Consider the following 12,625-nt stretch of genomic DNA (forward strand, 5'->3'; position numbering starts at 1 on the left):
AGGAGGCGCGGGCCCCTCTCAAGGCTTGGCCTGTGAGCGGCGCACAGATGAGTCGTCACTGAGCGAGCTGCACCCTTTAGCCGGCAGAGATGGCGGCTGCTGTGGAGTCGGTGGTGGAGGATCCGCTGCGGAGCTTTGTGAGAGTTCTGGAGAAGCGGGATGGGACAGCCCTACGACTGCAGCAGTATGACTCCGGTGGTGTGGGTTGCGTTGTTTGGGACGCTGCCATTGTGCTCTCTAAATACTTGGAAACGCCGGGGTTTTCCGGAGACGGGGCCCATGTGTTGAGCCGGCGGTCGGTGCTGGAGCTGGGCTCAGGCACCGGTGCGGTGGGACTCATGGCTGCTACCCTCGGGTAAGAATTGAAGGGAGGGGGCACCGCTTTGCTCTGAAACTCATATTGCCAGTTACCCACCCTGTGCCTACCCCTCAATCAACGTTATTTTATAGGGCAGATGTTGTGGTCACCGATCTTGAGGAATTGCAAGACTTGCTGAAGATGAATATTAATATGAACAAACATCTTGTCACTGGTTCTGTTCAAGCCAAGGTACTGAAATGGTTTGTATGGCCTTTCAGCTTGTTTAAGATAACAATTCATAGTTTGTTTTAAATTGCATCTCATTAAAGCCATGATAATACGAAATGAACTTATTGGCTCTTGCTTATAAAGCAAGAATATTTTAAATTATTAACAGTTTAAAATACTTGTTTGACATTTTGAAGGGGGGAAGAAATAGAAGACTTTCCTTCTCCACCAGACTACATACTGATGGCTGACTGCATATACTATGAGGAGGTAAATGTTCAGTGAGTGAAATCTCTCTAATCCATTAACTGTTTTTTGTATTCTGAAACTACATTTCTTCACATTTTAACATCTCTAAATTCAGGATATTTGTCTATGGTTGATAGATGGTTGTAGCAAAAATAAAACAAAAGTCACAAGAGACTATGTATATATATTCATATATACCTGCAAATCATGTTTAGAAGAGTGTTATATGCATTTTATTAGAGGCTTCTTCAAAAGTTTTAAAAGATTTTACCACTTGGATCTGTTATGAAAAGCTCTGATAACCTTAAAAAAAACTTTCTTGGGGGTGGCAGACATTAGGGGGCTGGAGATCAAATCCAGGGCCTTACACATGTGAGTGCTCTACTACTGAGCTACATCCCCAGCCCTAAAATCACCCCTTAGCCTCCCACCCCTGCCCTTAGTTGTTCCCAGTGAAATGTTTAACCAGGAGAATTAAGTTGCATTTTTAAAAAAATTCATGGTTTTGTGGCAAGATTAACTAGACCAAATATTTTTCTTTTTTCTTTTCTTTTTTTGGAACTAGGGATTGAACTCAGGGGCACATGACCAACTAAGCCATATTCCCAGCCCTATTTTGTATTTTATTTAGAGACAGGGTCTCATTGAGTTGCTTAGCACCTTGCTATTGCTGAGGCTGGCTTTGAACCCAGGATCCTTTTGTCTCAATCTCCCAAACTGCTGGGATTACAGGCATGTGCCACTGCAATATTTTTCTTTAAATATTGGTTTATGATAGCATTGTGGGTATCATTTATATTTAAAATAATGAGCATTGAGCCAACCCATGTTCAAGTTAAGTTCAGATTTACTTTTGTAGGAAAAATTGTTGATTGTTTAAATCCTACATTAAATTAGAGTAAATGAAATTACTTTTAAGAGTGAAATAAACACTATTCATTTATTTCCATGGGAACTTCAAAACACAGTCACTTGAATTCTTTTTCTGAAAACTGTAGTATAATAATTAATTTTTAAAAATTTTTTTTACATGTTGATGGACTTTATTTTATTCATTTATTTTGATGCGGTGCTGAGAATCGAACCCAGTGCCTCATACATGCTAAGCAAGTGCTCTACCACTGAGCCACCACCCAGGCCAATAATTAATTATTAATAGTTTATCAATCATTGTTAGAAAACGTTAACTACATGTACTTTGTTGTATTGATTCAAAAATGAATAATAGGGGAATTAATCCTTTTACTTCCCTAACCTCCTCTTAATAGAAAATTTTTGAAGTCATGAAATACGTTTTTCTTTTATAGTCTTTGGAACCATTGCTGAAAACACTGAAAGATCTCAGTGGATCTGAAACTTGTATCATATGTTGCTATGAACAACGTACAATGGGGAAAAATCCAGAAATTGAGAAAAAATATTTTGAGGTAAGGACTATAAGATCTATCTTTGTAGTGAGTACCCTTCAGGGAGGCTATATGTGACTAATCTAGTATTTTATGGCAATTTTGGAGGTTTGGACAATCTGTTTGTATGAACCCAGCCAGTAGGGGACTCTTTAAAATCCACTATTCCACAAAGCCCACCCCCATTTTCTATTCTCATCCTTTATTTTTTTATCTAATTAGTTGATACTGTATCTACAGAACCGTGTAAAATAATAATGGTGACACTGTCTTTTCTGAGAAAGTTCTTAATATTTCTTATTGTTGGCTTTGGGTAACATATCAGTGATACATATATTGCTTTTAGAGAATTCATGATAGAGGGGCTGGGGTTGTGGCTCAGTGGTAGAGTGCTCGCCTAGCATGCAGGAGGCACTGGGTTCGATCCTCAGCACCATATAAATGTAAAATAAAAGAGAATTCATGATAGAAATGAGGAGGTGATAAATTTGTACTTCTCTGTTTTTCTCTACATTTTTATGAAACCTCTGACCTACATACCTGTTTTTAGGGACTTAATTAATAGAAAGATTCACAGGAAGTTGCAAATGTAGTACATAGGTATTTTTGGTACAGGGGATTGAACTCAGGGGCACTCAACCACTGAGCCACATCCCCAGCCCTGTTATGTATTTTATTTAGAGATAGGGTCTCATTGAGCTGCTTAACCTGTCGCCATTGCTGAGGCTGGTTTTGAACTTGAGATCCTCCTGTCTTGGTCTCCTGAGCCGCTGGGATTACAGGCATGCCCCACTGCACCCAATACATAACATCTTATGTATCTTTTACTCTTTTTCCCCCAGTGGTGACCCAGGCCCTTTTTATGGGCAAAAATTCATCCCATTACAAGTAAATCTTTTTGTACATCTGTATAGCTCTGCAACTTTTGTCTGCTGACGGACTGCTTTGGTTTAATGAGAAAGCAAGAATATGACTGCCTCAGATAATATATGATGATTTTTTTTAATTTCTTCTTTTTTTTGTAGTAATAGATGTAGATGTATTTTTATTTATTTTTTTATCAGTGCTAAGGATTGAACCCAGTTCCTCACACATGCTAGGCAAGTGTTCTGCCACTGAGCTACAGCCCCAGCCTTCATGTTTTTCCTGAATATGAAGAATGTTACTGAGCTTTTGGGACTCTTAATTAATTTTTTATATAGTTAAAATAATTTTTATTGAGCTAAAACATAGTTAAATGCATATATATCAAGCACTCAGCCACATAATTACTACCCAGCATAAAAATATACATTTCTAAGACCTCAGAAGGTTTCCACAGTGCCCCTTCCTAGTCAGTATTCCTACAAAGATAGCCACCATTGTACCTTCTTTATCACAAGTCTGTTCATATTATTGAGTTTAAAGTATATCTGTTAAATTTATAGCTGCTTCAGCTAGACTTTGATTTTGAAAAAATTCCCTTGGAAAAACATGATGAAGAGTATCGAAGTGAAGATATTCATATTATATACATCAGAAAGAAAAAATCAGTAAGTACATTCCCAGTTCCTCATCTTCTGAGGATATTTCATCATCTGGTCACTGTTTCTGGGCTTGTGTGTGGTCAAGGCCTTGATTTTGATGTGGTAAAACAGCTATGACTCTTCATTGAACTCAGGCATTGACTCAGGATTAAGATCACTTATCTGTCTTGCCTTTGGTTCTTGTTCTAAGTAAGGCAGGCTTTTTGTTTTCTTTCATGCTGTGCTGGGGATTGAAGTCAGGGTCTTGCATGTGGAAGGAAGCACTCTACCACTCAACTAAACCTCCAGCCCAGCAGGCTTTTTTTTTTATATAGCTTTGTAATGGGATGTGTTAGTAAGCAGCAGTTAATATAACAATGCCTGAAAGAGGAAAAGTTTATTTTGGCTCACATTTCTAGTCTGTAATCCTTTAACTCCGTTGCCTTATGACAAGACAGTATGTCATGACAGAGAAAGCCCAATCACCTCATAGCTGGGAAGGAAAAGGAAAGAAAGAGTAAAGGGCAGAGTCCTATGGAAAACACATCCCCGATGACCAGAAGACCTCCCCCACAAGGTTTCATCTCAAAAGATTTCACTTCCTCCTTTAATATATGGGCCTTTTGGAGACACTAATTCAGACTATAGCATTGGGCATTATCCCAGACAAGTGACTTAGCTCTTTATATTGTAGTTTCTCTTAACTCAGATTTTAAAATGCCAGTTCATACTTTTGTGAACTTTCTCCAGTCTTTCAAATTATTTTTAACAAAGTAAAATATAATCAGACAGATCTGGGGCTGGGGATGTGGCTCAAGCGGTAGCGCGCTCGCCTGGCATGTGTGCAGCCCGGGTTCGATCCTCAGCACCACATACAAACAAAGATGTTGTGTCCGCCGATAATTAAAAAATAAATATTTAAAAATTCTCTCTCTCTCTCACTCTTTAAAAAAAAAAAAATTAGATCTGTTTATAAAGAAAAATGCACCTAATTAAATAGAATTCATTTTTTTTAGTTGTACATAATACCTTTATTTTATTTATTTTTATGTGGTCCTGAGGATCGAACCCAGGGCCTTGCACATGCGAGGCGAGCGCTCTACCCCTGAGCTGCAACCCCAGCCCTAGAATTCATTTTTGTTCCCCTTGTTTGGTGCTTCCTTTACATGATATAACAATCACATTTTATGCAAGTTGCATCTGTGACACCTACAGTTTTTAACTTGTACAACTGTATCTCATTTATTTTGTAACTCCAGCACCTTTTATAAATGTGACAAAAATTTTAAAATGTTTTATGCCTTAAAGTATCCAGTTTTTGATTTTGGTACTGGGGATTGAACCCAGACAGATGTGCTGAGCTACTAGTCTTTTTTTTTTTTTTTTTTTTTTTTGAGACATGGTCTCATCAAGTTGCTCAGGCTGACTGCAAACTTGTGATCCTCCTGCCTCAGCCTTCCAAGTCACTGAAATTACAGGCGTGCATCATCACAGCCAGCTAAGGGATTCAGTTTTAACTAAAGCATTATACAGTTTTACAAGTAGAAATTTTTTGAGGCATAAAGATTTTGGGTTCCTAAATATAATTTTTTTTTTTTTTTTTTTTTTGTACCAGGGATTGAACTCAGGGGCACTGAACCACTGAGCCACATCCCCAGCCCTATTTTGTATTTTATTTAGAGACAGGGTCTCACTGAGTTGCTTAGCACCTCGCTGTTGCTGAGGCTGGCACTGAACTCAAAATCCTTCTGTTGCCCCAGCCTCCTAAGCTGCTTGGATTACAGGAGTGTGCCACCACGCCTTGCTTCTTTTTTTTTTTTTAATTGATAATAATTCTCATACCATGAAATTCACCTTTTTGAGGTATACAGTTCAGTGTAAATATATTCACAGAACAAAGTTTTCATCTTTCTCAAAAGAAACTCCATACCATTAGCAGTCACTCATTTCTCCCCAGTCTCTAGCCCCTGGCAGTCACTAACCTCTATTTCTATGTATCTGCCTATTGTGCTCATGTCATGAATTATTCACGTTATATGGTCTCTTACTGCTTCTTTACTCAACACAGAGAGTGTTTTCAAGGTTCATCCATATTGTGGCATGCTTTTACTCTTATGTCTAAAGGATATTTATTTGTATGAATGTGTACATCTTGTCCATCCATTCATCATTTGGTGGCATTTTACTTTTTCAGTCTTTAGCTATAATGAGTGGTGTTGCTGTGAACATTTATGTAGAAGTTTTTTTGTGTGTGAGCATCTTTTCAGATCTCTTAGTTATATGCCTGGAGTGGTATTGCTTGGTTATATGGGAACTCTGTGTTTAACTTTTTAAGGAATTGACAAACTGTATTCCTAAACCATTGTCCATCGTTTTAACTACAGCCATCTTAGGAGGTGTGAAATAGGATCTTGTGTGTGTTTGGGGGGGGGGGGGCGTGCTTGGGATTGAACTAAGGGGCACTCAGCCACTGAGCCACATCCACAGCCCTATTTTGCATTTTATTTAGAGATAGGGTCTCATTGAGTTGCTTACCACCTCGCTGTTGCTGAGGCTGGCTTTGAACTTGCAGTTCTCCTATCTGTCTCCTGAGCTGCTGGGATTACAGGCATGCGCCACTGCCCCCGGCAGATCTTATGTTTTTTTATTTTCATTTCCCTAATAACTAAAGATTAAAGATGTTGAATATCTTGTCTCACTTGACAAGATATCATTGACCCATTTTCAAATTGAGTTATTTGTCTTTTCATTAAGTCTAAGAGTTCTTTACATTTTGGATACTGAACATCAAATGTACAATTTGCAAAATACTCTCTCCTATTCTGCAGGTTGTCTTTCTTGTTTTGGTATTATGTCTTTTATAGCAAAAAGGTTTTGAATTTTGATAATGTCCAGTATATCTTTTTTTTCCTTGGTTGCTTGCAGCTTTAACATGTGTCAGCTTAAAACTTTCTAAACATTATACTTGGTTATTCATTTGACTTTCATTTAGCCACTGCTGGGCATATTGCCTAGTATTAACTACTCCATAAATAGTTGGTGAACTTTTTAAGTTTCCTTTTTTTTTTTTTCTTATAGGAATTGCCGTCATGAAACTTTTAGTCATCTTACCCAAACCTCTAACAACCTGGGTAAGCTAAAGATGTGAATGAAGCATGTGAATACAGCATGGGAAGATTGTGTTTACAGATTTTTCCAGCATGTCCTTAGAGGTCTGATATATGGATGACAACCACCATGGTCTGCCTGCAATATGAAAAATGACTGCCTGCCTTCCAGTGGGCCTGAAATCCATCTTAGGTTTACTTAGCCTCAGCATTAAGTTCTGCTTAAAAGAAATATTGAGATCAGTTACTCAAATAAAAACTGGTATTAGGATTAGGCTAAAATCTGCCAAAAGTAAATAGTGAAGCAACATGGTTGATTTGACACATTTTCAGGAAACTAGAGGTAAACTGATGCAATTTTTAGAAGTATATCACTATCGAATAATGTTCTAAATTCAAACCAGTAAACCTTAGTTTGTCTTGGGAATAAGTAAATTTAAAATATTTCACTTTTACATAATTAGGCAATAGTTTTGTCTTGCTTCATATGGTATCTTTAATGCTTAATTGTCCTTTTACTTAAAAAAACAAAACAAAACTATTGTCTTGTATACTTACATTTACCAAAGTTTTATTCTTTTCAAATAAATATGTAAGTACTCTAAATAGTGAACAATATTATAAGAGATTAGGGAAACAAAAGGTACCTTTACAAAATTTTTCATTTGGGAATGGAGTAAGAATGGAAAGCCCAGTTCCAGGGTTATGCACTGGTATAGCTCATGCATTTTTCTTTGTGATTGTCTTCCAGGAAAATCTGGTTTAAAAACACTGGTATTGTTAACTTGTTTACATGAAACAGTAAAAGATTATTGAGTAACTACAAATGTAGTTCTATACATATCTATCAAATTATTTTTATGCTGTGTCATTTCTGTTTCGTGTTATGATAATCTTCAGCACACATGGACTGAATGTCAAGGACTTCCATTACACTGGTTCCAGAGTGGTAACCAGATGGAATTCTGGTATTTACCGGCATTGGTGCTAGATGTCACATTTTATGTGTTAAAATAAACATTGATTTTGAGACCCTGTGACTTTGTGAATGTTTCAGAAATAGCTTTAAAGAAAATAAACATCTAAAGCAGGTGACTGCCTTCCAGAAAGAGCAAAAACAGCCCTGTTTAGAGACTTTGAGGATCAAAGCAAAGGAAATAGTTCTCTCCTTTCAGGCTTACTTTAGTCTTTAAAGTTTGCTTTGTTCTTTGTCAAAATACTTTGTTCATATTGCCCCAGCATTTCATTGAGCACTTTTTTCCCCTAGGCAGTTCGTGTAACCTAAATGTGTGATGCTTTTGGTAGTTATAGATAGCACTATCTATTATTAGTGAGGTCTTAGGACAAATGACAACTTTCTGGCTTGTTCCAAAACATTATGGAATTGTGAAGATAAACTTGACATTGACTGTAGTAGTCTAGCTGGATTTCTCACCTCCCTTTTCATCTTCCAATTTTTATGCCCTCCTTTCTTCACTGTGGTTTTTAATTTATAGTGTTTGTGAGTCTTTGGCCTGAAGTGTACCCATAGATTTACTATATGAAAGCCCAGTTCCTTTATCTCAGAAAGGTGCTATTTATAGTCCAAAACTTTCTAAGTCAATCAGACAGAAGTCAGCTTCTACACAAATTTGCTGAAATCATCCCTGCTTGCCTTCCCTGCCTTGCTAGTACCACCCCTTTACTTATCACTTGCATAATAAATCACTTGCATACTTTCATCTCATTCTGTTTCTGGGGAACTTACCTAAGGCACTGACAATAAAAGTGATTTGTAACAAAATCAAATGGGATTTCCCCCATCCCATTCTGGAATATCAACATTGGCATCACAACATGCCAGTTCCACAAGATCAAATAGCCACTAGTGTCAGTACCAATGAGTACTGCAGAGAGCTTACTAAGGGCTACCAATTGAAGGAACTTGCTCTATCACCAACTACCAAGGAAGCCTTGGGAGAATTTCCCTCTTGGAGGAGTACAGTGTTTGGGAATGAGGTTTAGTCCTTTCGATTCTCCATTGTGTGGGGGAGGGAACAATGTATCTGCACTCAGAAACCATAGGAAGGATGCCTGAGGCAATACTCAAGATTCAAGATGATTGTAACAAGGGAAGACCAACATTTTCTCCTCTGGATTTATCCAGATTAACTCAGTTGTTTTATTCCAGGGCATGGAGACAGAATTGGAGGGGTGATGTGGGCACTGTGTAACAGTTGGACTCTGTAAGCCTGAGGATTGATCCAGAATTGATCCCTGAGCTGGGAGCTAGAAAGCTTCTACAACAGCATAAGTTGGGGGTGGGGGTTAGCTGCAGCAAATGAATGAGGTATGATGCCACTACCTGGGGGTCAGCTACCATATAGCTAACTGTCCGTCTCAAGGCACAGCTAGTGACTGGGGAAACAGCTCAAGAACAAGCCAGGAGGGCAAGGGGGGTTGCCACTGTGCACATTGGAACCCATAAACCACTTAAGAGTGCTGTTGGAGCCAATTAGGGAAAGGGCTACAATCCACAGTAAGGCATTATTTCCCAAACCAGGTTGCATGAGAGATCACTTGTAAAATTGAAAGCCACAAAATCCATACTCAAGCCCCATCCCAATCCAAGGAAGTTAGAGGTGTGGTATTGTTGCTAAAGGACTCCAGATAGTTTTAAAATTTAGCCTAAATGAAACCATTGCAATAAGGAAACCTCTTTTAGCCGGGGAAGACAGCAGAGAGAAGTATATAAAAATGAAATCATCTGTGGTTAGAGTAGGCATATGCTGTATAAAAGAGGAAAAACTTTGATGTATAATTGTCTATGAAATAGGAGACTTAAAAATAGGAATGAGCTTTAGAAAGTGAAATGGACTATTAAAATGTCTAAAAATTTAGAGAATTTAGCCAAGAAGGTGAAGATGATGCTACTCAAGAGGAAAGGGTGATCCAACAGTTGGAAAAAGAAAACTGTCACAGGTTTATTCTCCAAAGACTTGAGTCTTTCTACTAGCTGTAACTTTAAAGACCTTTGAGGTTGTGTAGCTTTGCATCTTAACCTGCTGCAGTTTCTAACCAAGTGTCTGTGAATCATGTTAGGTGAATTTGAAGTCAGGTTACTTTTAAGAAGTATTGATAATCCATAATGTTAGTGGGATTTTTTTTATATCACACACCTTTTCAATTCTTTTACCCCTTTCCTTGAAAATTTCCTTGTTCAGTGACGTTACATATGATATTAACTTAGATTTTGGATATTAAAGAGTGTGGGTCATAGAAGTATAACTGTTGTTCTGAAGGTTCCCTGTAGATGGCATTACTTCTCTTTGCCTTTAACAGTTATAGGAAGGAAGTTGTAAAAATAGAATCTATTTTGAATTAATCACACTTAGATTTTTAAGGTGAACTAAATTTGTTTTTTTTTAAATAAGCCTATTATGAGCTCCTTTCAGAAGATAACATGATACAAGTAAAACTGGATCACTTTCTTATAAAATTGTATTTGGCGTGTGTGTGTGTGTGTGTGTGTGTGTGTGTGTGTGTGTGTATTTGTAGATGGACAGAATACCTTTATTTTATTTATTTTTTTAGAGTGGTACTGAGAATCAAACCCAGTGCCTCACATATGCTAGCTATGCTAGCTCTACAACTGAGCTACCACCCAAGCCTCTATTTTTGTTTCATTTTGATACATTTGAATGTCTTTCATAAAGGTACATGAATTACAATTCATTAAACATTTTATCTACTACTGATATCATCTGTAAGAGGGATACATGCTTTTTTTGTTGTTGTTGTTCTGGGGATTGAACGCAGAGGCACTCAACCACTGAGCCACATCCCCAGCCCTTTTTTGTATTTTATTTATAGACAGGGTCTCACCGAGTTGCTCAGGACCTTTTTAAGTTGCTGAGGCTGGCTTTGAACTTGTGATCCTCCTGCCTCAGCTTCCCAGGTATACAGGCATTTAAGAGGCTAAATTAGTTCAAATGAACCTTTGAAAATTAAATTCACCTTGAAAATACCTTTTACATAATACATGGTTTTACATCTGAGGACTTGAAACTTCTAATTAATTTTAATTAGTTTTTCAAATCAGTGTTCCTTTCTCATTAGAGTAGCACTTTTACATCAAAAGACTGAAGCTCTGTCTTTGGTTATCTCACAATCCTATAATCTTAGGTCAGCTATTTGCCTTTTGGGATTTTTTCTCCTCAAGAAACATTGGGATTTGAAAGTATTTTTGATTTGTTTGATAACAAACATTATAAAAGTAGAATATCCAGTTTTTATACCATAGAGACCTAATACAAATACAGGGGGGAAAAATGTGCCAACAAAGCTTACTGAAAAGTAAGCAATGGAAAATGAAATGTTTTTACTTTTCATTATTTTGGATAGAAAAGCAGTAAGATTTTCAAACTATTTCCAATAGTTAAGTTTAACTATCAGGGATTAGAGTTAAGACACTGTCTTAAGTTCTCATGTGTTGATGGAGTTCCGTAAATACCTAGGAAGTATTCATCAATTGTGAGATACTCTTAAGTAATTTACTACTAATAGCAAGATATGATAGTTTACAAATAATAGATTTAAAATATGCTATATTGAGCTATCTGCATGATAATCTTTTTCTCATATGCATTCTGAAAACTGCATGGCAGAGGGTAGGCCCTAAAACCAGATTATCTGGATTTGAATCCCAGTTCTTCCATTTACTAGCTGTGTTAGCTAGGGAAACTTACTTAAACTCTCTGTGCCTTATTTTCCTCATGTGTAAGTTGAGGATCATAATAGTATCTATATCATGCAATGCCATGGGGGTTAAATTAGTTTAATACATGTAGTCCATGAAGATACTTAGCACACAGTAAGTTCAATAAATGTGATTAGAGTAGGGGTACAATTACAGGGAGAATTTGGAAAATGCCAATTGATTTTATTTGTTGCAGTGTGAAATCTGGGCATCTTTTTCAGAATATAGGATGCATGTAAACATTCCTTTCTGTTAGGAGAGGCAACTGGGATAGAAGAAGATTGAGAACACTGTTCCACCATACAATTATTTGAACAAGTATGCAGTTTTAGAAAAAGGAAAATATGGTAGAAAAAAAATCATTGTTTACCCTGAATTTTTTTTTTTTTACAATTTTAAAGCAAGTACCATGAGCATTCAAAAGCCAAGGACCAAAGAAATTACCTTCTTTAGGGGCTGGGGTTGTGGCTCAGTGGTAGAGTGCTTGCCTAGCATGCACGAGGCACTGGGTTCAATCCTCAGCACCACATAATGTAAAATAAAGATATTGTGTCCACCTAAAACTTAAGAATAAATATTTTTAAAAAAAAAAAAGAAAGAAAGAAATTACCTTCTTTAAATAGGGAGTCAGGGTGTGCTGGCTGGAGCTTCAAGATTAATTCTATTGACCCCAACCCTTAGCCAATTCTGCCTTCTAGTTCTTATCTCTGTTAAACCTGAGAGCAGTTAGGTAGCAAGTAATTAAAGTACAGCAGAAGGTCATATTTCTAAGGTCTATATAACAATATTTTCAGAGTTTAGATGTATTAACTATAAAGGAGCTTCATAGCAGTTGCTTTCGGATGAATGGTCTTTTACTGTGTGTGTAATAAGTATGTGATAGGATGCAAAGTCTTAACTAATTCCTTGAGCTACCTATCAACAGACAACATGAGAAAACTTAAATTGCTCTGCAGTGTTAAGTAACACATATGCTCTACTACATATTAAACTTTCAAGCCTTTTTATTATCTACTGATAGAAAAGATCTTTGTGAATACTAAACAGCTGGTCTTAATTTTTAAAAATCTTATTACATCTATTAACTTCTT

The 12,625-nt window shown here is 37.0% G+C and overlaps 1 protein-coding gene across 3 annotated transcripts; it reads left to right on the forward strand.

The window, feature by feature from the left end:
* The first annotated feature begins 51 nt into the window (after nt 1-51).
* Nucleotides 52-7,414, forward strand: VCPKMT (valosin containing protein lysine methyltransferase). Of its 3 annotated transcripts, XM_081292330.1 has the most exons (6): nt 52-355; nt 451-561; nt 727-799; nt 2,086-2,205; nt 3,612-3,716; nt 6,768-7,414. In XM_081292330.1, the coding sequence occupies exons 1-6, from the start codon at nt 90-92 to the stop codon at nt 6,780-6,782; spliced, it is 690 nt and encodes a 229-aa protein (XP_081148456.1). In that variant the 5' UTR covers nt 52-89; the 3' UTR covers nt 6,783-7,414. The 3 variants fall into 3 exon arrangements, with proteins under 3 accessions (XP_081148456.1, XP_081148458.1, XP_081148457.1); XM_081292332.1 differs by lacking the exon at nt 3,612-3,716; XM_081292331.1 differs by lacking the exon at nt 727-799 and having other exon boundaries at nt 451-550.
* The last annotated feature ends 5,211 nt before the right edge of the window (nt 7,415-12,625 follow it).

Source organism: Spermophilus citellus (genome assembly GCF_964194105.1).
Source record: "Spermophilus citellus genome assembly, chromosome: 4".
Taxonomy (NCBI): Eukaryota; Metazoa; Chordata; class Mammalia; order Rodentia; family Sciuridae; genus Spermophilus; species Spermophilus citellus.

Bases quoted from the DNA above. Each gene is read 5' to 3' on its own strand.
- VCPKMT (XM_081292330.1), top strand. From the start codon at position 90: ATGGCGGCTGCTGTGGAGTCGGTGGTGGAGGATCCGCTGCGGAGCTTT. The intron at 356-450 runs GTAAGAATTGAA...GTTATTTTATAG, and splicing joins CTCATGGCTGCTACCCTCGG to GGCAGATGTTGTGGTCACCG. The intron at 562-726 runs GTTTGTATGGCC...GACATTTTGAAG, and splicing joins CAAGCCAAGGTACTGAAATG to GGGGGAAGAAATAGAAGACT.